The 27,200-nt window shown below is 43.3% G+C and overlaps 1 protein-coding gene across 6 annotated transcripts in view; it reads left to right on the top strand.

Moving 5' to 3' along the window:
* Fmnl2 (formin like 2) overlaps nucleotides 1–27,200 on the top strand; it is a 301,299-nt gene that overhangs the window by 243,485 nt on the left and 30,614 nt on the right. For all 6 annotated transcript variants that reach the window (XM_015993029.3, XM_015993028.3, XM_006974238.4 and 3 more), the window contains 3 exons: nucleotides 20,543–20,617; nucleotides 24,743–24,853; nucleotides 26,997–27,146. In XM_015993029.3, coding sequence (XP_015848515.1) covers nucleotides 20,543–20,617; nucleotides 24,743–24,853; nucleotides 26,997–27,146 — 336 coding nt within the window. The remainder of the gene's footprint in view (nucleotides 1–20,542; nucleotides 20,618–24,742; nucleotides 24,854–26,996; nucleotides 27,147–27,200) is intronic.

Below are 27,200 nucleotides of genomic sequence, written 5' to 3' on the forward strand. Positions count from 1 at the left end.
GAGGTAGCTGAGAGTTCTACATCTTGGTCCACAGGCAGAAGGATATTGTGTGCCACCCTGGGGGTAGCTTGAGCAAATGAGACCTCAAAGCCTACCCCTACAGTGACACATTTCCTCCAACAAGGCCGCACCTACTCCAAAAAGGCCACACCTAATAGTGCCACTCCCTATGGGCCAAGCATTCAAACACAGGAGTCAATGGTGGCCATACCTATTCAAACCACTATACCTGTCAAGTGTTATTCACAGTGGTCCAAACTGGAAAGGATGAAAAACAGACATTTTTATGTGTTCCCAGAATCCCTCTGCATTTAATTTCATTGACTTCATCAGTATTTGAGGGCATGGGTTATGAATCCAGTATGGACTGTCCAGGTAACTCTGGAAGTATTAAACATTTTAAACATGGAAGGCCAACTCTCAAGCTATGGGAGCCATAATCCTAGAGTGTGTGTGCATTGCATTATATCAGCCTTATAATGTTCATTGATGTTGTGTGTGTGTGGATAAAGCATCACCCCAGCAGTAGTTTTACTAAGCTCTTAGATTCTGTGGGTCAGGATTCAGACTGGTTTGTCTGAGGCTCTCTCTACTTTTACTGTAGCTAGGGTCTCTCAGAGAAGATATAACTGACTAGAAGGCTTCTTCACTAAGACATCCAGTTTGGAGTTTGTGATTTCTTGAAAGCTGGGCTCCACTGGGACTGGCATCCAGGGTGGTCCCTGTAGAACTGCTCAAGGTCATGGCTCCTGGCAGTCAACTGAGAGTGCTGTTGGAAGGGCATTGGGGAAGCATGTGCCGGGGTCAGAGGCTTAGAAGTCATACGGTGTTACTTTTATGTTCTGTGGGTTGCCAGTAAGGCCCTCAGACCACCCCAGGTCCAAGGTGAGATGAGGCAGGGGGACAACAACTGGATAGCTTTGGAAAATATAGTTTGACTATAGAGGAACAGAACTAATGGAAAGTACACACATGTATATATGTCTGTAATGTTTGCATATTTTATAAAAGGAGACTTATGGATTGGTAATAACATCATTGTAGGAACTAAGTAGTCCAACAGTAGCTGACTATCTGCTGAAGAGACTGAGAATCTGTCAGTCTGTGAAGCCAGATGCCCCAGGAATTGCAAACTGGTGCTAGAGTCTGGCGCTCCCTAGGGAGCTGTTGGTGTTGAGTCCACACTGAAAAGCTGAAGAAGCTGGAGTTGAATGTCTGTGGATGGTGGCAGCAGCCATAGTCATACTTAGCAGAACGAATGGTGCTTGCCTGCAACGTGCCAATTTCCTCTTCCAACTCCTTTGCTCCCAGGCTTCAGCCTGTCGCATGGTGCCACCCACACTAAGGGTCGGTCCTTTCCCCTTGATTACCCCCACACGTCAGGCCCCTCTGGAAACTTCCACTGATACCACATTCAATGGTGGAGCTCCACTCTGCCGAGAGAGACATTGCCCTGTGCAGGCAGGTTGACACTCAGTACCAGGCATCACACTGGCCTTCGTAGCTGTGGGGGAATTATCTACAGATTTATAGTTGTTTTTCATCTTCCCTTTGCCTCTTTGTTCAGGGCAAAGATTGATTTCTCCTCATAATAAAAAGCTTGATAGGCCTTTTTGTTTTTGTTTTTGTTTTTTTTTCAAGACAAGGTTCCTTTGTGTAGCCTTGCCTGTTCTGGAACTTGTTTTTTCAAGACAAGGTTTCTTTATGTAGCCTTGCCTGTCCTGGAACTTGCCTTGTAAACCAGGTGACCTCAAGCTCACAGAGATCTGCCTGCCTCTGCCTCCCAAGTGCTAGGATTAAATGTGTTCGCCACCACTGCCCCGATTGACAAACTTTTTGATTGATTCTAGGAAGGGTGGTTACTGCTTGTTTGGAGTAAGTGATCTTGAGAGTCTTCCTAGAGGGGAAAGGAAACATTGGCTAGAGTTTCCAAGTTTGTTTCCTGGTAATGAGCATGTTCTGATCATTAGTGCCTTCGTCCTCTAGTAAGGAAGTGAACACTGCTGGCTGAAAGGTGAGTCCTTACTGAAGAATACTCACTACATGAGCTCTGTCAGGAACATTGATGAGTACTGGAAAGTAAGAAATAAACTGTAGTGCCCGCCTCCCCCAGCAAAGGGGAAGCCTCTCAGGCCAGTTGAAGAAGGAAATACATTTTTTGACAGTTGAAATATTAGGAGTTGAAAAGGTAAATGGAGGGTGTTAAGCCACGAAGGTGAACAGTTGATAAAGCAAGGGGTCTCTCTCTCTCTCTCTCTCTCTCTCTCTCTCTCTCTCTCTCTCTCTCTCTCTCTCTCTCTCTCTCTCTCTGTTTACTTAAGGCAGAAGAATTAGAAGAACTCGGAGACAAATGTGTCTGACTTTAAGCTAAATAAGAGTCTTTCTCCTCCTCCTCCTCCTCCTCCTCCTCCTCCTCATCATCATCATCATCATCAATTTTGACAGAGAGATTCAAACTCCTTAGGTATCCCAGGCTGGCCTTTCGGGGAAGCACTTCTTGTCTCAGCCGCCTGGGTGCTGTGATTACAGGGGTGTGCCACTGTGCCTGCCTCCCTCAATGCTAGTTGCTGCTGTAACAGATGACTATAAACCTAGTGGCTTTAAAACGTCACTTATTCTTTTTAATCTTACTGTCTTGTGCAGCGTAGTCTGAAGCAAATCAATGGAGTGGTATTCTGCAGAGTCCTGGAGAACACCTGGCATTTTGCTGTTTAACTTCTATATTCCTTCGTTAATGCCTTCCTTCAGCTCCCAAGACAGCAGCATAGCACCTAGCTCTACCTCTTTAGGTTATCTGATTTTCTGATTCTTTGGCTCCCCTCCTTTAAGGAACCCTGTGATAACATTTAACCAACCCAGATAATCTCCTGATCTCAAACCCCTTAACTTAATAAATATCCATGAAGCCCCTTGTGCCACGTAAGGGAGCATAGTCACAGGACCAGGTCTGAGGACGGTCATCCTGGTGCAAAGAGCACATTATTTACCAACATAGCAGTAAACAGAAATAAGGATGCCATGTTGCATCAAGGTGGTCTTTTAATGAAGTTTCAGAACTTGTGTTTTCCCTAAATCTCTACTTGAAAAAGTACCTCAAAGGCCGGGCGCTGGTGCCTCATGCCTTTAATCCCAGCACTTGGGAGGCAGAGGCAGGCGGATCTCTGTGAGTTCGAGGCCAGCCTGGTCTACAAAGCGAGATCCAGGAAAGGCGGAAAGCTACACAGAGAAACCCTGTCTCGAAAAACCAAAAAAAAAAAAAAAAAAAAAGAAAAAAGAAAAAAGAAAAGTACCCCAAGCATGAGACGAGAAAGTGGGGAGTGTTCATCATAAAAGGGGCCATGGCTGATAACACAGTCTTTGTGTTTCCAAAGCCTCAAAGAAGGGGCAGTGGAGGAACTGTGGTCTCCAGTACTGGCTGTGACTCTATTAGTAAAGACATTATTCTTGGGTTTTAGGCTGAAAGCCCCTTGTCAACGGAGCCAGCTTGAGATCGCTCTGATGAGGCAAGGTGTGAGTTGGCCTAGGTGGCCTGTTTCAGAATTTGCCATTGATGTTTTGGATAATCCATGGGCTTTTTCCTACCCTGACAGCCAGCTGCTGTTTGAATTTACTTCTAAAATCTGCAGGATCTTCTTTCTCTGTGAGCCTGGGGGAGCAAAAAGAAAAATAAAGAGAAAGCAGGATAGGATCAAGGTGCTCAGAGGCACACCCGGTTATTCAGTGACCTGGCTAGCAGTGATGGAGGCACTTTTGCTCATCGAGACTTTAATGCAGACCTTTTCCCAGCTGGAGTACAATCTAGACAAAGAGGAGCTTCGTTTTCTTAATGGAACAGCCACTTAAAAAACAGGGTGTTGCTTCCCCTGTATTTTTATCCACATGAAATACCTTCTAAACCTATGCCCCCTGGCAACTGTAAAGCATTGCCCCGTGTGTCCTCCTTTCGTATTCTTGGAAGAAAAGCATGCCCCTGAGAGAAGCAGCAGGAGCTGCATGCTGCTGGAGACATGCAGTGTCTCACAGGTTTGGGTGCTTGGTTTCCAAGCCTGGAACTTTCCTTCAGAACTAGTTCTGTGTGTTCTCTGGTGGTAAAGGACATGTGGACCATGTGAAGGGCAGTGTGTGGATTATAACATTAAAGTCCAAGCTATTAACAGCTTTGGTGATATCAACTCCAGGAAACATTAGAATGGAGGTTTTCAGCTCCTCACTAGACTTTGGCAGTCATGGCCAGCATTGATTTTTGCAGAGCCATGTTCAGTGTCTGTTTTAGGGCCACTTTGCTTTCTTCTGTGTCCATACCCCCTTCCCTTTCCTCTGTCCTCCCTGCCTTCCTCTCTCCCTCTCTGTCCTTTATCCTATATGGACGTGTTTGGCAAAGATGCATTAACAATACCCTTGTCTTGTTGCTGGGTATGGCAGTACGTGCCTACAGTTCTAGCACTTGGGGGACAGAAGCAAGAGGTTAGGTCATTTGAAGCTTCAGTGAGCTTGAAGCTAGTCTAGACGCCACGAGACCATACCTCAAAGGAAATAGAATTGCTGTCCAGAGACTTAGCATTTCAGATTCGTTCTAGCTGCTTTTCAAGGTAGTTTCTATTATGTGAAAATAGAAAAAAATTGTGTCTTCAGATTTGTAAGCAGCCAGTTGTTTTAATGGTTTGAGGATCTAGTGCTAAGTGCTCCATTGGTTAGGTTCAGTCATTGCTCTAGCATAGTTCTGGGAGGGTAGACGAGTTATCTGGGAAGAAGGGTAAGATAAGTCGCATTTGTGTATACTTATGTATATGTGTTAATATATGCATAATCACATAAAGATGCTGTGTGGACAGCAGTAAAACTCTAAAAAAGCAAGTGACGAGATTGGCCGTGGCTGTTCTGCTCCTATCGGTCGGTGTCTGTTGGTCTCTACTGTATGGCTGGACAGTTCTGTTTACATTTTATGCATCTAGTTTTCTTTCCTAGAGATGCTTGATTATTCTTCATTTAACATCTGTGCTCACCACCCTTTCCTTGAGAACTACTAAACAAACTCAGAGGTCATGGGAATGTCTAGAGAGGGGTTGAGCCAGCATATTTATTTCTTAGCATGTAGAGACAATAAAAGGCAGCATAGGTGTCCCACACAGTTTCTTTGCCTTGGTAAAGCCAGGACTGACTGTAATAGGGATTTAGATAAAGAGTAAATGTGCACCAAGTTCAACAGTAAGAGAGAGAGTTTCCAAACTTAAAGAATTTTACTTATTTTCAATTCCTTATTATAATTAAACCCAAAATGCTAGGTAGTTAATCAGCTTGACTTCTTTTGAATCAAGCTGCAATTTCATTTGGAATTGAAACATTTATGAAACACAAGCATGTTTTTATGTATGTGAGGTCTATAGTAAATATCTAAGGGTTTTGTCTCATGCTTTCTTTCATAATCATGAATAGTAATTTTTGGAACGAAGACATGAACACAGTTGTTGATTCTGTTTTGTCCTCTCCTCTATTGTGACCATCAGTAAATCTGTCTTGTATATGAAAAAGGCTTATACGCAGTTCAAAGTAGAGAAAATACTAGAATGTTTTCTGTCATTAAAATTTGATTATATATTGTTTACTTAACGCCACCAAGATAATGCCTATTGTTAATTCCTGGGTATATCCCGTGAGTAAGGAATAAGAACGGAGGTTCCGTGTAAGTGGGTCAGCCCTCATTCTAAGCCTCTCCGCTGGGGTTGGCACCACTCAACTCTGGGTTTCGAACCAGTCTGACATGACATGCTGTCATGATCTAAGCACTTTCTAAACAGGTTTGCACATGTTTTCTTCCATTTTCCCACTGAAAAGCAAACCTGATAGGAACGGTTACAGATGAGGTGGATTCTTGGGGTGGGTTAAATTACTAGTAAAATTCAGGTAGACTGAGCTGTTTGTAGGCCCAATGAGAGAGGTGGTGCCTTTTGAGCAGGATTATTTGGGGGGAAAAAGAAAAAGGATTTAGCTGGGTGGTAGTGATGTACACCTTTAATCTCAGCATGCAGGAGGCAGAGGCAGGTGGATCTCTGTGAGTTTGAGGCCCGCTTGGTCTTCAAAGGCTGTTACGTAGAGAAACCCTGTCTCAAACCTCCATTCCCAATAAAATTAAATTAAAAAAGGGACTTGATTTGGTGGAGAAAATTCTAGGAACAAAGAGATTGGAAATGTAAGTCGGAATACATGCCTAAATCAGGAATGTATCTGGGGTCCATTTTACAGAACACCACCTAGTAAGAGAGAGTGTGGTCAGGAACTTAGACACTTTCTATTTTCTAAATTCTGGAATTCAGTTATCTCCCATAGTCAACCAATTCCATAATTTATGATTCTATATGAAATTCCTTTGTGCATGCTGTAAGTATAATAGTTCCAAAGAGTTCAGTGCCTCTTTGACTGCGGCCATAAAAACTAACCAAGATCATGCTGTAATAGGTGCTTTGATTTAAAGACAACGGAAGTCACATAGCCAAGGCTAGGTGTGAGCCTTGTAACACAGTTTAAAGTAGATCATGTGGCTTTATGCTGGTGTTACTCAGCTTCATGTTATGATAATGAAAGATGAGACACAATTATAAAGAGAAATAGATTTCTTTTCATTCATGCTCCTGGAAATTTTAGTCCAAGATCAGGTGAGCCTATTGCTTTGGGTCCCTGGTGAGTCCCATCTATCATGGTAGGAGCACATAGGATAGCAAACCGTTTATGCTGTGAACTCAGTGAGGACTGGAAAGGGCCAGCTTCCTGCATTCCTCTTTGGGGCTACCCACAATGAACTGAGAGCTACCCTTAGCCCCTCTTGCAAGTCCACAGTGCCTCCTAATCATACCTTCTAGGCGCCAAGCCTTTAGCATATGTGCCTTTGGGGGGCACACCACATTCCTCCTACAGCAAACTGTACTGATGAGCAGTTCTTCTTTCTGTCCACTCTGGCCTGGGTCAAAGCGAGGAGCAATGAGTCTCACTTAAAGTCTCTGCTCTCTATCCCAGCAAACATGAGCTGGGCCTGCCGAGTGTGCTCTTAGTCCTGCCACTAATGAGGGCTTCTCTGTGGAAGCATTGCTGGCTCGTGTAGCTGTTGAATGATTGAGCTTTGCAGGCCTTGTTTAAGCTCAGCATGTCACTCCTGCCCCACCGCCTACTCCACTCCCAACTCTGCTCTGCCCACAGTAGTTCAACATCCATTTATTCTTCCCAGACAATGGAACTTGAGTCTCCTCCCCAACTCTCTCATTCGGTGAATCACTCTGCCAAGGGTATAGTCCTACTTAGTTTTCATTCATAATTGAAAGACACTCAGTAGAAGAAAATGGCCTAGCGGTTCCTGACTGAACTCCAGCAGTCACTGGTCTTGAAGTGGAAGTCTTTTACAGCTCTTACCCCTGGGCTCTGCGTCACTGAGGGTGGGGATAGCCAATCATGGTTACACGAGCTGCAGGCTCTGTTTTGTTTGGCTGTGGCAGACGAGGGCTCCTTCCTCATCCGTAATGCACCAGCTGTACATGTGGTTTCCCAGGTTTGCTGGTATGCTACCAAGAGCAGCACTGCATTTCCATTTTGAGGTTGTTTCCAGGAATAGGTGTAAATCGAGTAAGTAGTGCTTCCTGCGTGTGGGTGTCAGGGATACAGTTAGTGCGTTAGTAAAGATGACTCTCTCTTTGTTCCTTGCATATTTGGTTTTGACTCTTGACGTGTAACGTGTCAAGCCTCCCAGGACAAAGCTTGACTGAGTCTGAGTCTCCAAACTGGGAATGTGAGTCCTGTATCTCCCATATGGGGAAGAGCTATTTCTGTATGGTCTCATTTTCTTGCTTGGAAATCTAAACTTTGGGCAAAGAATATCCAGTCTTGTCATGAGCCTCCATGTGATATGGGTGCACACATCTTAGACAACTAGGGTTGTGGGGTTGTACTTGGTCTTGGTAAACATTCGAGCTGTGGAGAAGGGTTCCTTTCTGTAGAAGGAAGCTCTAGCAATGTCAGTGATGTGGCTTCATCTTTTTGGAGACAGAACAGACTCAGGAGTTCTTCATATAGTGTGATTGATTCTGACTTTGGCAAGAAATCGTATCACTGATTGTCCATTTATTTTCTCTTTCAGGTTTGGGTTTTAATAATGCATATCATGGGTGGCTGAGGCTGTAGATCAATTTATAGAGTGCTTACTTAACATACACCAAGTCCTGGGCTCTCTCTGTAGCACTCCATAGTGTGGGTGTGGTGGTACTTACATGTAATTCTAATACTTGGGAGGTGGAGACAGGAGGATCAGGAATTTAGGGTTATTCTTGCCTCTAGTTCAAGGCTAGTCTGGGATACAGTCTCAAAAACCAAACAAACACAAACAACCTCCTACCTAAACAAATAAAGCTTGAAAAAATGCAACTCCTCTCTTGGACTGGAGATGTGGCATAAATTACTAGAATCTTGCCTAGCATGTACAAAACCCTGTCTCTACCAAGCAAACAAACCTCAAAGAGGATTGTATCATGATGCATAACTATATCCAGCACTCGGGAGAGGCAGGAGAACCTTAAGTTTGGGGCTGAACTAGACTACACAGTGAGATGATTTTTTAAAATGCCAAGAATCCCAATGGATCTTTTAAATGCAGATCATGCTTTGATATTTACCATTTTATAAATTACAAAGAAATTTTTGGTACATGTATATCATGAAGAAATAACAAATAGGGGCTGGAGACATGGATCAGTGGTTAAGAGCACTGACTCCTCTTCCAGAGGATCCAGGTTTGATTCCTAACACTCACATAGAAGCTCACAACTGTCAGTAATTCCAATTTCATGGGATCTAATTCCCTTTTCTGACATCTTTCAGCACCAGATACATACATGGTACATAGACATGCCTGCAGGCAAAGCACTCATATACATAAAAAAGAAAAATAACAAAATAAAAATTAGATTATAATGTTAGACTGTATAGAATCATTTAAAATCTGTGAAAATGGGCTATTTCATTCATCTCAAGTTAATTTACAAATACCATAATCTGGGTGCCTGATAAAACAAAAAATCATTTCTCCATTATTCTGTAAACTGGAAACCTGAGACAAGGGTGCCGGTATATATTTAGCTGGGTTTTGAGAGTACTCACTTTCTGGCCTTCACACCTTCCCCAATGACCTCACGTTGAAAAAGATTCCCCATTTCTTCTTACAATCCTGAGGGATTAAAACATTGTATACTATAGGACTTCATTCAGCTGCACTCATAATGTAATTAACTCGTAAATTGGTTTGTAAACTCTTTATCTACAAACAGTCACATTGAGTGTCAATATACACATTTGGGCAAGGGACAGTTCAGTTTATAACACTCACACTGTTCGGTAAGTTTCTGTATCTTTTAAAATCTAGCTTAATAAACCAAACATGGTGGTACACACTTTTAATCCCAGGAATAGGAGGCAGAGTTAGGTGGTTCTCAGTTTGAGCCCACATAGTCTACAAAGCAAGGTCATAGAGACGCCCTGTCTTGGGAAACAAAACAAAACAAAACAAAACGTCCCAAAAGCATATCTTAATAAAGGGTACAACTATTTATTAGTTTGTTTGTTTGTTTGGTTTTGGTTTTTCAAGACAGGGTTTCTTTGTGTAGCCCTGGCTGTAGAACTCAGCATGTAGAACATGCTGACCTCATTCTACTCACTCTGTAGAACATGCTGACCTCAAACTCATTAGATCCACCTACCTCAACTGGGATTAAAAGCATGTGCCAACAGCACTGTCCAGCAAAAGGTACAATTCTTAAATCCACTTTTACATATAGTCACTTGTGTTTTTGTTGAAGTGGGAGAAGAAAATCCAGCCCTATACAAATACAGAGCTAGAGCATGAAGTATTTTAATAGCATCATGTAGTAGTCATCAGTATTCTTCTTCACTAGTATAGGACCAGCAATGCCTTTTAAATGCTGGTTACAGGTGGATCAGAAGCCATGTTACTGACTTTGCACAGTGTGCCCCAACCCCCTTGCCTGTCTTGTACCTTAATTTGTAATTTTGCAGCAATATTTAGTGGTCATTTGAAAACACTCACAGATGCTATAAAAGGCCCACAGAGTCCTTGATGCTCACAAGCCATTTTGAAGAACTGCTGCCCAAATCCATTATCCATTGGGTAGCAGGGGATCCATTTGGCTAAGAGCAAGATTCACTGATTAAAGTCCAGTGAGTGTATGGAAGCGTGTAGGAGAAAGGTGAGATGGGAGCCCTTGTGGAATTACCTTCAAGCATTTTCATCTTGTTGGTCTGAGATATCTCCCAACCTAACATCAGGTCTTTGTAGTCAAGGGCTCTGAATCCATGGTTAATGTTTGTTGGATTAAATTTGTGGAGAATTGAGTGTGGGGAGAGTATGCATTGTCACCCTGGGTCTCAGAGTCTGTGCTCAAAGTGCTGCTCCAGACTCTTGATGTGCTGTTGCTATGGTTGAGAGGGCACGCAGCAACCACAAAAGAATTGCCGTATGCTCCTCCAACCCTGCCCGACCTGACCGGGGTGTGCTCGGAGGATGCGCCTGATGAGTGCACAACGAAATGAAGAGAGGACAACACTTAGGCCTCGTTGAAACCAAAGAGATCCAGTTGGATACTGGGCATACTTCTAAGCTAAGTCATCTATGATGCAGTGTTTGTCTGTGGATGCTCGTGCACTCTCTGCAGGAGCGTGTGACATAGGCTTCTCATTTAAGTTGTGATGTGTCAGTCTTTAGAGATGTCACTAGCCCTTCTTCTGCCAAGATTTTTGATGTAGCACAGTAAAATGCACACATAGAAATTAGTTCTGGATGCTTTAGGTGTCTGCCTCTGAACATCTGGGTGTTTGGAAACATCTGGAAAAGACTGAAGTTTTCACAGGAGTGTTTAGTAATAGTTAAATATCAGCTTCTTCTTCTTCTTCCAGTGTCTCTGCAGCCAAGACAGACCTATGCTTCACTAAGAAGGCTGACAACACTGTAGACTCCATTTTTATTATGTTGGAGTGAAGTTGTTCCATTTTGAAGAGTTCCAGTATGAGCATTTATTTCTTAAATTCCAAGGAGCCTCCAGGAGGTCCAGTGAGGGGTCTACTTCTATCACAACAGCCATTTGGAGTCTATGTATGAAGGAAAAAGTCCTGGCAGCTTCAGAATACCTTAGAACAGTGGCTTTGTTGGGCACTAAGGGTCAGTAACCATCAGACTGTGGGTGTTTGCAAGAGAAGGTGAAAGATGCTTTTCAGCTAAAAATAACTATAAAATAATTATTTGCTTCATGAGGCCTTGAAGAAGAAAATGGAACGTCTGTTCTCTAGCAGGCCCAAAAGGGGAGTCCAATCAGGCATAACAGAGGTTGCCTCTCCGTGGTGCTTTCCTGCAGGGAGCCCTGCAGATCACAGGGGCTTACTGTGGCAAGAGAAAAAGCAAGTATTGAGGCAGATGCCAGGCAACAGGGCGAGAAGGAAACACTTAAGCGAGGGTCCCTTAAATTTATAGAACTAACTCAGAAGCATTTACAGTCAGGCCTTTAGCAGGCTGTAGTGTGTGTGTGGGGGGGGGGGGGGGGGATGGGTACCCGCACAGATAGTCTAGGAGTCCACATCTGACTGGCAAGACAATTCTGTTTATTATTATAGTGATGCCTTCTTCTCTCCATTATGAGCCTCCAGGGAACTCACCCCTAGACTCCTCCCCATCTTTAACGATAGTTTAAACCACAGTCCTTGTCATCCAGATCCCTGGGTTACTCCACATGTTTTGGAGTCTTTCAGAAATGCCCTTAGCAGATGCTGAAGAACAGGGTGGTGGCTTGGGGGCTTGGGCCGGGATTATGCTTTTGCTTGTTTCTCATTAGTGAGGCTGTCTCAGCTTCCCATGGGAGAGGCTGCCTTAGCTGAGCGAGGCAGGATTTATCTGCTTCCCCAGTGGAAGAGAACCAGCTGGGCTGAGCTAGAGTTGGGCCTTAATGCTTGAACACGCTAAGTCAGATGTCTTTTCCCCTGCCCCAAGATCCCAGTGGGCTGCCCAGGACAAGGCAGTAGGCCCACATGAGAGGGATTTGCAAAGCCTTGCCCATGAGTGCTTGATTTCTACCATTCCTCTGAGTTTGGGAGTCCGCTATAGCCCTGTAATCTTTATGGCTTCTTTATCATTAATTGTTCTATAATTCTTATTTTCTTTATTTTTACATTTTATCCCCCCGACCCCCGTTGTGTATGCGTAGGTTGGAGGACAACTTGTAGGAATTGGTTCTCTCCACGATGTAGGTTCTGAGAATTGAGCTCAGGTATTCAGCCTTGACAGCAAGCGCCTTTACCCCCTGAATCATCTTGCTGCCTCTACCCCTATGATTTCATAAAGCATGGCCTGAAAGCCAGCAGTACAATCTATAACTTTAAAGATGTGAAAATTAATTGCCTGAACTAACAGAGCAGTCGCTGTATGGCCCGAGTTTAAAGGTGTGTCTCTGTGTCTCTGTGTCTCTGTCTCTCTCTCTCTCTCTCTCTCTCTCTCTCTCTCTCTCTCTCTCTCTCTCTCTCTCTCTGTCTTTTGGTTTTTCAAAACAGGGTTTCCCTGTGTAGCTTTGCACGTTTCCTGGAACTCACTTGGTAGCCCAGGCTGGCCTTGAACTCACAGAGATCCGCCTGGCTCTGCCTCCTGAGTGCTGGGATTAAAGGCGTGCGCCACCACCGCCCAGCTAAAGATCTCATTTAATGTGACAGAGATGCCCCATTTCTGTCCTCACAGCACCTCACTCCCAGCAGTGTTAGAGTTTAAAGATACAAAGAGGGGAGGAGCTGGGATCTGTGGGTGGTATGTAGAGTGAGTAGAAAATTTCTTAATAAAGAAAAATGAAAAAAAAAAAAGATACAAAGAGGGGCAGCTCTGTTAGGCAGGATTCCACTAGTGTGGGTGGCCAGTGACTGCATTAGCAGATTAAAGTCTATGGTCTGAAGTTGGAGGATAAACATGTTCATATCACTATGTTAATCCAGGTTGATGAATTTATTCACATTGGCTTGATTGGTCAGTGTCTTGGTTACTATTCTATTGCAGTGAAGAGACACATGGCCAAGGCAACTTATAAAAGAAAGCATTTAATTGCAGGCTTGTTTACATTTTCAGAGGTTTAGTCCATAATCATCATGGCAGGGAGCATAGTTGCAGGTAGACGGGCATGGTGCTGGAGCCTTAGCTGAGAGACAGAGAGAGACAGAAAGACAGAGAGGCAGAGAGAGAGGAGGAGGAAGAAGAGGAAGAAGAGGAGAGGAGAGAGAAGATTAGGCATGGCATGGGCTTTTGAAACCTAACCACAGTGACACACCTCCTCCAATAAGACCACACCCGTTAATCCTTCCTAAACAGTCCACCAATTGGGAACCAAACATTCAAATTTGTGAGCCTATGGGGACCATTCTCAGTGAAACCACCACACAGTGATTTGTAATGAAAATGCCCCTTAGTTCATAGCAGAGCACTTGCTTCTCAAGTGTGTAGGCTGTAGTTTGTCTACTTGTTTACTCTATTCCTGGTGGTCCCACTCCTAGCCGGGACCATCTAATTCCTGGTGGACTAGCACAGTGCACAGGAGAGCTCCTTCGAAGTCTGTTTAGCCGGTCCTTCTGAAGCCCCTAGAGTCTCTCCATATAATCCTGCCTCCCCAGGTCCTTCCCGTGGGTGTGGAGAAGTGAGCCAAAGCTGGGGGAGGAACCAGCAATATAGTGAATGTGAAAGTCAGGAATGGTGCCAGTCTTCGTGGCCCACACCTTTAATCCCAGCACTCGATAGGCAGATGTGGGCAGATCTCTGAGTTCTAGGCCAGCCTGGTCTACATAGTGAGTTCCAGTCCATTCAGGGCTGTATAGAGAGACCTTCTTTTAAAAAAAAAAAAAAAAAAAAAGGTCAGGATTATCAAATTTTAGCTACAACAATGTACTTTAAATCAAACAAGAATTACATTTATTTATTGGTGTGTGTGTGTGTGTCCGTGCACATGATTATGGATATGCATACCGTAGCATATAACTGGAGGTCAGAAGACAATCCTCTTTCTATAATGTAGAGCTTGGGGATTGAACTCAGATTGTTAGGCTTAGCAGCAAGCACCTTTACCTGCTGAGCCATCTTGCTGGCCCCTGGTATAACTTTTTTAACTTAAGTGTTTTTTCATCTTACAATATGTAGGTCTTGTGGGCAGATGGAAATTTTATTCTGTGATACATGGCATGCAGTCACCTCTGTGTGTAGATATGCTTCTGGTGCAGGCATATGCTTTGTACATTTCTGCATGTATAGGACTGTGTGTGGGCCCAGGTCTTACGGCTCATGTGGAAGTCTGAGGACGGCTTTATGGAGACAGTTCTCCCCTTCCACCTTCATGTGGGTTCTGGGGTTTGATCTCCAGTCATCAGGCTTGCGTGGCAAGTGCTTTATTGCTCAACCATCTCAGTGGCCTTTAGCCATATGTTTTGATGACTCATATCATTCTCCCGATGGCCAATGTATAAATGCTGAAAACAGTGGGAAACCAACATCTTGTTCTTTCACCATTTTTCTCAAGCTAGGCCAGTTCAAAGCAGAGAAGAGGTTTGCTCTTTCAACCATGTTGGTCTTATTTTGACCCAGTATGTAGGGTGGTCCAGATGTGAGCATCGTGCTAAGTAGTAACACAACTTCACTTTGATGTGGGACACAGCATTTACCACCCTTCCCACACACACCTTCCTATTTCCTGTGGGATTGCGAACTACACTTGTTTAATGACTGCTCATATCACACAGACACACACGTGCATCTGGTTTGCGTGCTTCTTCTCCCGCAGCAGAAATGAAGGAGGCTCTGCTTCCTAGGGATCCGTGTCAGAGAGTATCGCTTGAATTCATTACTGAGGTGTGGTATAGGAACAGTCTGAATCTGAGCATGCAGGAGTTTCATGGTTTCCTCTCCATGTCAGCGGCATGACATCGTGCATATTCACCAAGCAGCTATAAATAGAAAGGTATTAAATTCATTAGTTTTTGACATGCTTATCTGTTTCACAGCACTCATGTTCTTGACCTGGATTTCTTTGCTGACAGAATGAAGTATTCTAAAGACAAACATTCAAAGCTCCTTTTAGTGTCCATTTCTGTTGTATATACCAGGATACCACAGTGCTCTGGGGGGCATCTTTACCATAAAATTTACTATTATTTCTGTGGTGGTTTGCATAAGAATGGCCCCCAAAGCTACACATCTTTAATCCTAGCACTTAGGAGGTAGGACCGGTGGATCTTTGAGTGGAACTGTTTGAAAGGATTACAGGTTTAGTAGGTGTGGCCTTGTAGGAGTCTGAGTGGCTTGTTGGAGGAAGTATGTCACTGGGGATGAGCTTTGAGGTTTCAAAAGCCCATACAGCTGGGCCATGGTGGCGCACACCTTTAATCCCAGCACTCAGGAGGCAGAGGCAGGCAGATTTCTGTGAGTTTGAGGCCAGCCTGGTCTACACAGTGAGTTCCAGGGTAGCCAGGACTGTTTCACAGAGAAACCCTATCTCAAAAACCAAGCCAAACAAAACAAAACAAACAAACAAACAAACACCCCATGCCAAGGCCAGAGTCTCACTTTCTCTGTTTATGGATCAGGATGTAGCTCTCAGCTACTGTTCCAGTGCCTTCCTGCCTGCTGCCCTGCTCCCCACCATGATGATAATGAACTAAATGAAACTGTAAGCAAGCCCTCAATTGAATGCTTTTATAGGAGTTGAGTTGGTCATGGTGTCTCTTCACAGTGACCACAAGAATCTCTTTGCATTAACTACTCATGTGTAATTTGTATTATTGCTGTCTATTTTTCCTTTCTTCTGCCATGTAAAATCCATTCTCTCTAATACCCCAGATGGAGTCCATGATTATTTGTGTGTTACCACAGTGCAATGATGCCTTGTACCTCAGATAGATCCCAGTTCCCCATGATTCCCAGAGACAGTAACTCAGCCTTCTTGGTGTTGGTCAAATGCAAGTTGAATGGATTGAATTGATGGTTTAGCTACTTGAGCTCTAACTGGCAGTCAAGAGAGCCGGAGATTTAATCAGTATATGAGTACATGAGCCACTGGTTCCCCAAAACTTGCCCAGAACCCCTTGAATGCTTTCAAAGGCACAGACTGCCAGTCTCTTCAGTGCAGGGCCTCAGTCAAGTCTCGATTTAGAGCCCAGGAACCTGCTCTTTTTAGAAGGGCTATCGGAGATATTGGTAGTCTTAGTTAGGGTTTTTATTGGGTTGTTGTGATAAAACAGCGTGACTGAAAACAACTTGGAGATGAAAGAGTTCATTCAGTTTAGTACTCTCAGCTCACACTCCCATTGTGGCAGAAGTCAGGGCAAGATCTCTAGGTAGGAACCTGGAGCAGAAACTGAAGCAGACGTCATGGAGGAACACCACCTACCGTGTTGCTCTGCCCGCTTTCTCATACAACTCAAGACCACCTGTCCATGGGTAGCACCACCCACTAATGGACCAAGAGCACCACATCAATTATTAATCAAGAAAATGCCCCGCAGGCAGTCTGATGGAGGTAGTTTCCCATTTGAGGTTCCCTCTTCCCGATGACTCCAGCTGGTCTCAAGTTGACCGAACACTAGCCAGCTCATGGGTATACATGCGTCAAGTGTTAGACACCCGAGTGTAACCCTGCAGTAGTTAATAGTTGTGCTTTTAATTGTTGTCATGATTCTGGAGAGATTCAAGTATTGTCTTTCAAACTCTATTTTATGACTTTAAAAAGTGTGTGTGTGTGTGTGTGAGAGAGAGAGAGAGAGAGAGAGAGAGAGAGAGAGAGAGAGAGAGAAGGAAGGAAAGAGAAAGAAAGAAAGGAAAGAAAGGAAGGAAGGAAGGAAGGAAGAAAGGAAGAAAGGAAGAAAGGAAGAAGGAAAGGAAGAAAGAAGAGAAGATATATGTATGCGGATGCCTGTGGAGATCATAAAAGGGGGTGAGATTCCTTGGAGCTGGAGTTACAGGTGTTGTGAGCCACCCAGTCTTGGTCCTTGAATAGAACTTGGGTCCTCTGTAAGAGCAGCAAGCTCTCCTAGCCGCCGAGCCACCTCTCTAGCCCTGTAAAGTGTTATCTTCAATGCATTATATCTATCTGAGCACTTTGAGATCTGTGGGAGTGAGTGCTCAGGCTATCCAGTAGGGACTTGGTTTGCTGCTCTGTTGACCTTTCCTAGGACTATTGGATCTTACCTGAGTGTCACACTCATTAATAAATTAATCAGATTGTCAAGTTGCCTTTTCAACTCCCTAACGTTCTTTGATTTGAAAGGCTTTGCCCTTCTAGAATTGTCTTCTCACTGTCCCAGTGGCTGCTGCTGCCTCTAATTTACTGCATGCCTGTGTGCTCAACAGAGCATGAATCACTGTCTACTTCTTAGGAGATCAGGGAGCTGTTCCCTTCTAAGATGGCCTCGTTACTGCCATTTCCATCCTCCCAACACCAGAGCTAAGCAGAGCACTCTCCTAAGAATAGACTTGGAATGTTGGGGACTCTGCTGGAATGTGCAGGCTGTAACTAGGACCTTTTCCATGGCAAGGCTGGGATATTTCCCTCAACCGTGCAAGGGCAGACATGCTGATGACACAGTTGGGGGAGCAGCATCTGCACTGCCTGTAGTTCACACCGCTGGTTCACACCGCTGGCTTCCCGGACCTTGACCTACACTCTCTGGAGGGGCCAGCTGGATGTAGGGCAGGCCATCTGGGCTTAGATCTCTGTCCTCAGCCTATCCGGAGCATCACAAGGAACCATTGTGCCTTTAATGATATTTTTTTCTTTTTAACCATCCGTGTTGATTTATGTGCTGTGCCATTGTGCTCATGTGTGCACAGTATCCACAAAGGCCAGAAGAGAGCATTGGGTCCCACGGACTGGAGTTACACGTGGTTGTGAGTTTCCATGGGGTTGCTGGGAATGGAAGCCTGGTACTCTACTGTAAGAACAGCGAGTGCTCTTACCCACTGAGCCCTGCTCCAGCCTCCGTGGGCTTTTAAAGTGATGCTTGCTACTGTCGCTCCACCCCAGTGGAACTGTTGAGTTAGACTCTCCAGGGACAAGTGTTTTCCTCTCCAGGGACAAGGCATAATGGACGTTAGATTATTCCCTGTTGGAGACTCCTTTCTTTCCTCCAGTGAGGCCACAGTGTTCCTCTGTCTTCAGAACTTTTTTTAAGGCAGTGCTGTGGTGCATTATGCACCACAAGCAAGGAGAGAGACAATACTTAGGGGTTCCAAAGATTTTAATAAATTACCACACAAGCAGATCACTCATTGATCAGGGCTGCAGCACAAGGACTCGGGAGCCTCGTTTCTCCTGACAGCTCCAATCAGGGGCAGAAGCAGGGTTTATAAGCACAAAATTCATGTATTTGTTGCCAAGTTATAGTTACAACTTTAACCAATCAGGAATCAAAGATTAGGGACTTTCCTTGTGTATTTCATCATTATCAACAGACATACAATGCAAGCCTTTTAGTCCAATCAATCAGATTTATTTGTTCTTTCTGTTGTTAGGAACAGCCATAATGTTTCTAGAGAATTAAAGATGCTTAATGACCATTTCTATGGTTTAGGGAGGAGGTTGGTTAGCCATTGGAAAGTTCTCAGCTCCCCTAGAGCTTGGGAACCTGAACTTTTATCTCACCCTGCAGGTAAAATGGAGTCTGAAGTCTGGCAGTATTTAGGCAAGGTACTTTTGCCTGCTTCCTTCTGTGTGTTAGTTAGGGATTCTGTTGCTGCGAAGAGACACCATGACCATGGCAGTTCTTATAAAGGAAACAAAGCTGAGGTGGTGGCTTACAGTTCAGAGGTTCAGTCCATTATCATCATGGTGGGCATGGTGATGTGCAGGCAGACATGGTGCTGGGGAGGTGGTTCTCTACCATGGTACATGGTAGCTGAGAGTTCTTCATCTTGCACAAGCAATAGGAAGTGATTTCATACACTGGGTGGTATCTTATGCATGTATGAGACACCAAAGCCCACCTCCATATTGACACACTTCCTCCAATAAGGCCACACCTCCTAATATTATCACTCTTTGGGGGCCATTTTCTTTCAAACTACTGTAGGCAGTTCCAAGTAAATGGGGAGTAGTGATCCGAATCCTGTAAACTCTGATCTGCTTTGCAAACCTTAGTCTTGTTAAGATGTGAAGGGTGAAGGCTGTTCACCTGCACTTCCCCAGAATCACTGCTGGCCCAGGAGCCTCTTCTAAAGATCCACTTCAGACTCTTGTCTTCGGTCCCCTCTGATGGTCTGTTCTTGTAAAATGTGATGGCAAACAGCAGTAAGCCTGTCATTACCCTTTGTAAAGGGTATGTTGATAAAATTCATCGTATTATCTTCTATTCTGTACAATTCGACAACTACTGAGACCTTCTAACACACTAAGTATTGTTCTAGATGCTGAAGATGTAAGAGAAGTGAACAGATGGCGTTCCTATCTGTGAACGTTCTCATTCTCAGTTGTCCATATGTCCACATAGGATTTGCCACGACTGAAGTAAATGGCTGCATCATTACACCAAGAAATGCCAATTTAGGAGAATTCTTGAGGGTTTGTCTAGATAGCCCTAGGATTACAAATGAAATCAGAGTATGTGCTCATTAACATGTGTAGCCTAATTTAGCATGTATATAGTTCAAGTGAATACTCTTGGAAGGCAGAATGAATTAGCTAGTAGGTATAGGGTTTGATTTCAACAAAACTACCCAAAGACAATGTCAGAATTAAGACTCATCCTTGATTTTGTGAGGGAGTCTTCAGAGAGGTATTATTTGGATAAAAACGTTTGACTGTTTTTACTGCCTGTCTTTACTGTTCATGTACATGTACCACACCCTGGTACCCTAGAGTTTTGAGTACTTTGCCTATTTCTTTCACATGCTCAAAGGAAACATTAATTTGAGCTAAAATGTATGTGATTCAAGCTGGCAGGGTACAACTTCATAAGTCACTGCAAATTTCTATATCCACCTTCAATGGATGAAGAAGAACCGTTCCCAGGGTGTTCTTTTTGTCCTGTAATCACTGTGTTGTAATTATGCAACAGTGTCATGCGCTCAAATTATTTGAGACAGACCTAAGAGTATGGTCAGTTTTCCTTACAAGGAGTTTAAATACCAAATTATTTAAATCTTTTAGCATCTCTTCTCAAGCGTACTTTGGTAATGTAGGAAATCTATAGCCAGTTTTTGACTGTGAACTCTATTATGGATACACACTAAAAACCTTGGGGAAGAGCAAGACCCTGACCGAAGAACACATGTGGTAACATCCAGACCATCTGCAAAAGACACCAAGGACCTGTGTCTGGGCTGCTTCGTGCCTCCATTTGCTAGCTAGCTGGCTTTGAAGAAAAGTAAGGAGTGTATAAAGGGGAGAGAAAAAATATTCTGAAAGTAATTGTTAGTACTCAAATTTCTGTAGCTAGTTTTGGAATGCTTATGTTTGTAATGTCATATACATGATAGCAATGTGTCTTTCAGGTCTGTGGAGAAAAGCAGCGCTTTGAGAAGTTGATGGAACATTTCAGAAATGAAGATAATAACATAGATTTTATGGTGAGTTATCTTGGTACTACATTCAACAATGCAAACTCAATTTCAGCACTTTCTCCCAGAAAACACACGCCACACTCAGATCGACACACTACAAAGAACAGGAAAATGAGCTCAATAATCTATAGAATGTTTTCCTTTATCTGTATGCTCCCTTTGTGGTGCTCTTTCAAGTTTTACTCATTTGATTAAAGGACAGAAATGCTAATAATTTATAGCAAACAAAAGGGAAAGTCATGCAGTTGGGTAAAGGAAGTCAGGACCTGGTGTGAATGCCCACAGCCATCAAGCTGAGTTGCCAGCAGTGCTACATAAAAAAACCTTGACCTTTTGCTCTTGACCTCTGTCGGTGCCCTCTCTAGACCACGTGCTCAGAGACTAAAGAGCTTGGCTCTGCTGAGTGGACCATTGGCTTGAGTGGACCCAGTGCTGATGGCCCCTCTTCTTTGTGGCTTCCTTCCTGCTCTGTCTGGAGCACAGTCAGAAGCCTGTGCCTCTGCAGGAGCCCTGGAGTCCTTAGAAAGACACCGAGGGCGGTTCAGCACTTCTGAACTCCGCCTCAGTCTTCATTCAGGACTCAAGACAGAACTGCTGAGGTGTCCCGAGCCATTGCTTTCCAGTGCAGCCCCACCTACAGGCTTCGACCTAGGTCAGTCTTCCTAGGAGACTTCTGGACCCAGGAGTGCCTTCTCTGGATCACTTGCCCCTTGACTAGGTATCCTAACAGGTGCTGCATGGAAAGCCTGTGCTTTGGAAGCTAAATCATGTTTTCATTTGAATCATGGCAGTGACTGTAACACATGACACACATTAGTTCTATCATGTGAGAACTGGTTCCTTGGACTTCAGGTTAATGTGCATGTTAGCCTCAGCTTTTTCTAAAATCAGGAAGGTAAAATCCTTTAGAGAGCTTTTCTGTTCCGTTAGATGTGATATTTGCTTTTAAAATTATTTTTTAAAATGTTAAATGGTAAAGCAAGTGTCACTTACAATGACTTTTGAGTGCTTGTTATTAGGATGTGGGGGGACATTAGAGTGAGTGATGCTGAAGTTGTTGATAGGTGTGTGTGACTGTCCTTGGGCACTGGCCCATGGCTAGCTTCTTGCCCATGGCTTCTCCAGAGGTGTTAGAGCCAAGGCTGAGGCCAGCCTATGCAAGGCGTGTGCACTTATTCACACAATCATTTCTTCCGTGAAAATCTTTGGATAGAGTACATGAAAATAGAAGTCTGGTCTTTTTTTAAACTAAAAGTACCCAACTATATTGACTGTATTTAGGCCCTCGCTGTTGGCTCCTACAGCCAAGGAGCCCCTGCCGCTGTGGTATAACCTGAGTTCCCCTCTCTGTGAATTGCTGTGATGTGCATTGCCCCCTCCCTCTGCTGCTGACCTGGTCATTTGGGTTTCCTAAGTCCCTTACAACACTTGTGCCATTTGCATACGCACTGGAACCCATTGCCTGGCACTTTACTTTCTCCTGTGTCCAGGTTCTAAGGGCCTTGTTCCCAGGCCACAGTGTGCAGTGTGCTGTGGGACTCAAGTTATCATTCTTGTATACTATGCTTGGCCCATAGGCTATCATGAAACTTAGCAGACCATTTAGACTTGATTTCAGAAGCAACAAGGGAAAATGTAACAGTCTAGCTATTTCTTTCCAGAAAATGAGGCTTTTGATAAACTTTCTTGGGATTTCCATGGAATTTCCCAGTTTCGCAAACAATATATTCCCCATATTAAATGATATAAATTCCTTTAATATAGTATGAGACTTTTTTTTCCTGTGGGTTTTTTTAATAGGTGAAAATAACTGGAAAAAAAAGCTGACTTTTTTTCTCTTTTAAGTTTGTTTAACTAGAGAACCTAAACTACTTTCTCAGAAAATTTCAGGAGGGTCCCTTTTCCACGAAGAGAATTTCTGCATTCCAAAGCTATCCAGTATATAACTGTTCTAGTTCTCGTGTTGCTTTGATGAAATGACCTGATAGAAAGCAACTAGGGAAGGAAGTGGTTTATCTGACTTGCAATTCCAGGTCACAAGCTATCATTGTAGAAAAGTCACCAAAGCAGTATCCTGAGCCAGCTGGTTCATCACATCACATCACATCACATCACATCACATCACATCACATCACATCACATCACATCACATCACATCACATCACATCACATCACATCACAACAATATTTGAACAGGGATGAATGCCTGCTTTCTTATTTGCTTGCTTGTTTTCACATTGATGTCTCTACTCATATACAGTTCAAGACCACTGTTTAGGGAATGGTACCACCTAGAGTAGGCTAGATCTTTCCATATCAGTTAATCAAGACAATCCCCCACAGAGGTGCCCACAGACTGACCCAATGTATATAGACCTTCATTAAGACCTTCTTCCTGGGCTGGAGAGATGGCTCAGAGGTTAAGATCACTGGCTGCCCTTCCAGAGTTCCTGAGTTCAATTCCCAGCAACCATATGGTGGCTCACAACCATCTACAATGAGACCTGGTGCTCTCTTCTGGTCTGCAGGCATACATGCAAGAAGAACACTACACTTAATAAATAAATCTAAAAAACAAACAAACAAACAAGACCAAATTCCAGGTGATTCTAGAATGTGTAAAGTTGAAAATTAACATTAACTATTTCAGTAGCATATTTTAAAAAGAATTAGTTCAATAAAAGCAACAACAAAAAGATAAAAGAAATGGGGAGGGCTGGGAATAAGGCTCAGAGGTCAAGGACTTGCCTAATGTGCCTGAGACCAAGTTTGATTCCCAGGGAGTTGGGGTGGGGGGGCGGCAGTGGTTTCCCAAAGGCTTGTGAATCTGGTCCCCGATTGTTTTCCCTTCTTGCCAAAGCCTCTGCTGGATCACGCTGTAGAGAGCAAACATGAGTAAGGCATTGTTCCCGGCAATAGACTGTCAGTGTGGAAAACAGTATGGGGCTGCTGAAATCCATTCCTTTATTTACTAAACTGAGAATGGACTTTTTCCTGAGACAGGTCTTAGGGCCAGCCTTTGGGAGAAAGCACTACACCAAAATGTTTATGATTTAGCAGTTGGGAAATTGCATGAGAAGATGTATGTATGTAGGATTAGTTACTAGCCTTTAGTAAGACAGAGCTCAAAGTGAATTTACTGAAGTAATTACCTTGTAGTGAGGTTCAACATGGTTTGAATGTTATTTTTTGTATTAATTTTCATATTTTATATGATCTGTATCTCTGCAGTAATTAGTACTTTGCTCTGTATACCTACATATTTTTTTAAGAACAGCTTTCTTGAAATTAGATTAACATACAATCTATTTCACCCATGGAAAGTTTATGATTTGGTGTGTGTTAACCATTCACAGTCCAATTGTAACCATGTTCATCCCTTTAAGAATCCCTGTGGCATTAAAAATCATTTCCCACGTGCTCTACCTTAAGTATCTGCTATCTACTTTTAATCTCTATAGTTTGGGTGCTCTGCACATTTGATATGGGTGAAATTATACCAGGGGTGGTCCTTTTTCCCTGGCCTTTTTTCCTTTACCATGATGGTCCCAAGTTCATCCATGTTGTAACATGTATCAGTACTTAATTGTACTTGTCACAGAATATTCCATCATATGATTTCACTTCCTTTTGTTTATTCATCAAGTGATGGGCATTGTGTGTTTTTCCATAGTTGGTTGGTATATATGGTATTATGAATATTTGTCTACAATTTTTTATGTGAACAGATTTCTCTTAGATAATTGAATTGTTAAGCCATAAGGCACACACTTAACATTTTGAGTCACTTGTGTTTTCAAAGTGACTGCATCATTTTACATTCTCACTAGCAATGGGTGAGGGCTGGCTTTTTTCCACATCTTTGCCAAAATCATATACATTTTAAAAATTATAGCCATTCTAAGTGACTGTGAAGTAGTGTCTTGTTGGGTACCTCTTTGATTTCTTTAATTAAAAAATACAAGTTTTTTAGTTTTTTTTTTTTTTTTTTTTTTTTTAAGATTTGCTGACGTTAAAGAAAAAGGAATTGGTATAAACTGAGACTTGTGAAATGAAGTGCATGTTCTGGACATGCTTCAATTGGGAGAAAGCACGTGCAGCCGGTTTAACCTCTTGGAAATTTCATTTCAGGTGGCTTCTATGCAGTTTATTAACATTGTAGTCCATTCGGTAGAAGACATGAACTTCAGAGTCCACCTCCAGTATGAATTTACCAAGTTAGGCCTGGATGAGTACTTGGACGTGAGTATAACTATCTTTTGTGGTGTTGTTTTAAGAGTGGATTTATTGCCTATTCTTGGAGGTTTATTTCCATAGTAACTAAAGAATGTCTAAAGCATTATGTGGTTAACAATTGCCATGCTAGTTAAATGGAGCCAATTGGAACGATGCAGCTTGCCAGCCAAGCTGGATTCTTTACAGAATTCCTGGGACATCTGTGGGTCCACTGCCTGCAGCCTTTTAGTACTGGAGTCAGACCACCTCTGGGAGCATTGGTGCAATTTTACTTCGAGCTCTGTCTGGGTCAGCTCTCACTGCATCCTTATCAAAACTGGAGAAAAAATTTGACTTGGTGGCGCTCTTGGGATCTTATCCAAGCAGGCAAGATCAAGCCAAGAATGTTGTAGAATGAGTTAATGTGTAGAGCATAAAAACCTAATGAGGACATGGACACTAGAGACTTCCTCCTGAAGCTGCAAATTCTGCTTCAAGCACACACGCTTTCACTTCTTGGGAGAAAGGAGTTTAGTTTCTCTTTCTTGCTACCTCACAGAAGTGTCCGGCCAGTCCCCTGGAGTTCCTCAATAAAGAAACCGAAAGTATATTTGGTATTCAGAGATGTACTCCAGGACCTTTGTGTCCACCAGATGTGCCCCTCTTTGTCAGGAAGCTTTTGTTTTCCCTGTCCCATGGGAATGGTTCAGTTGAATCTGGAAGACCACTAGCGAGCGGCAGGACAGGGCTGTTTCCTGATCGGGAACCAATGGGACCCCTTCCCTTTGCTGTGTCCCGACCAGGTTCAGCTGCTCATCTTTGTTAGGCATGAATCCGGGGAACCACACACCTTGCACCCACTTTATTGGAGGGCAGAGTATATTGACCCCTTCCCCAGCCCTGGCATGCTTTGAGATTAAAGTTTATCCTTTTCTCTCCCATGCTCTACAGGTTGCAGAATTTGAACAAAAATCAGGGTTGTGAGTTCCTGTCAGTGTTGCAGGTTCAGTTTTGCGAGGTTTTGCTCTGGGCTCCGATTGTCATGGCAGCTGATGACACTGGTGCACATCCATTGTGTACTGTGAACCTTGGGAAAGTCCAGTGTAGCTGCTGCTTCTCTGTTGCTCGCTGTTCTCTGGCGCTAGCTTCATATTTCTTTTTTCTTGTCTGACTTTTAAACTAAGACGGAATGTACTCTCTTTAAAACAAGTTAAACTGTAAGTTTTCAATTTAAACCTAAGAGAAAAATTATTTTTCTTAAGAAATTATGTGATCTGAAATTTCTCTTAAAAATACCAACCTCTCAACCCTGTACTTCCGTAATTGTGTTATGTTGGCGCTAGACCCTGATGGATAGAGACCATTAGAAGAACAATCTTATAGGCATCTAATATATAGATATTTTCTTTGTTTACAAAGGCAGCCTTCTTTGCAAGTGGTCATGGATGTTTGTTAACTTATTGGCATCATCTGTGTGTCAGATATTATTCTGGCCCCATAGTTTCCCAGAGAAAGTCCAGTGTGTGGTTCATGGGAAGATTCTCTGATTTCTCGAGTTTCTAGTGTCACCGGAGAACTAGCTAGCTGAGTTGCTTTAGGATCCTTGGTCTGGGATCTAGTGAACTGGAAGATGCTTTCTGATTCGTGTTTTGAGGAGCCCTGAGCTATTCATGCAGGCACTATCTTAGGAAGGGAATCCTGCGGGTGAGTTCTAGCAATGGGTACTAAAATAACCGAAAATCAAGGAGGAACACAACTGGTAGCTCCTACCTGACTGTACTCTGCCCCCAGCCTCCAGTCACCATCCTGGTAAGATGTTCCCCACTGCAGCCTTCTCCATAGACACCCCTTCATTTTCACAGGGCGTGTGGTTATTCCATTTCAAATCCTTCTTTGATGTCTCTGTGGTCTGGATTTTACCTATATGAAAATGTTTTAGCCTAGAGTAGGAAGGATGTGAAAGATGTTTATAGGTTTATATATAACATGTTTGTATCTGTGTGCGTGTCTGGGAAATAGTCTGGTCAAATGTTCTTCATAGGGATATGCTGTAATTCTCTTCAGGATGATGTGTTAAACTCTGGTGGATCAGAATGAGTAGAGAGTTGGGTATGACATTCTGTGTCCACAAATAAATTAATACCATCTTCTTTGGAATTTTGGTATTTAGAAGCTGAAACACACAGAGAGTGACAAGCTGCAGGTACAGATTCAGGCTTACCTAGACAATGTGTTTGACGTGGGAGCCCTGCTGGAAGATGCAGAAACCAAGAATGCAGCCTTGGAGCGGGTGGAGGAACTGGAAGAAAACATCTCTCATGTAAGTGCATCTCAGGAGAAAGTGCCCTGGGGCCAGGATCAGCCAACTGTGGTA

The sequence above is a fragment of the Peromyscus maniculatus genome, chromosome 4, assembly GCF_049852395.1.
Source record: "Peromyscus maniculatus bairdii isolate BWxNUB_F1_BW_parent chromosome 4, HU_Pman_BW_mat_3.1, whole genome shotgun sequence".
Lineage (NCBI taxonomy): Eukaryota > Metazoa > Chordata > Mammalia > Rodentia > Cricetidae > Peromyscus > Peromyscus maniculatus.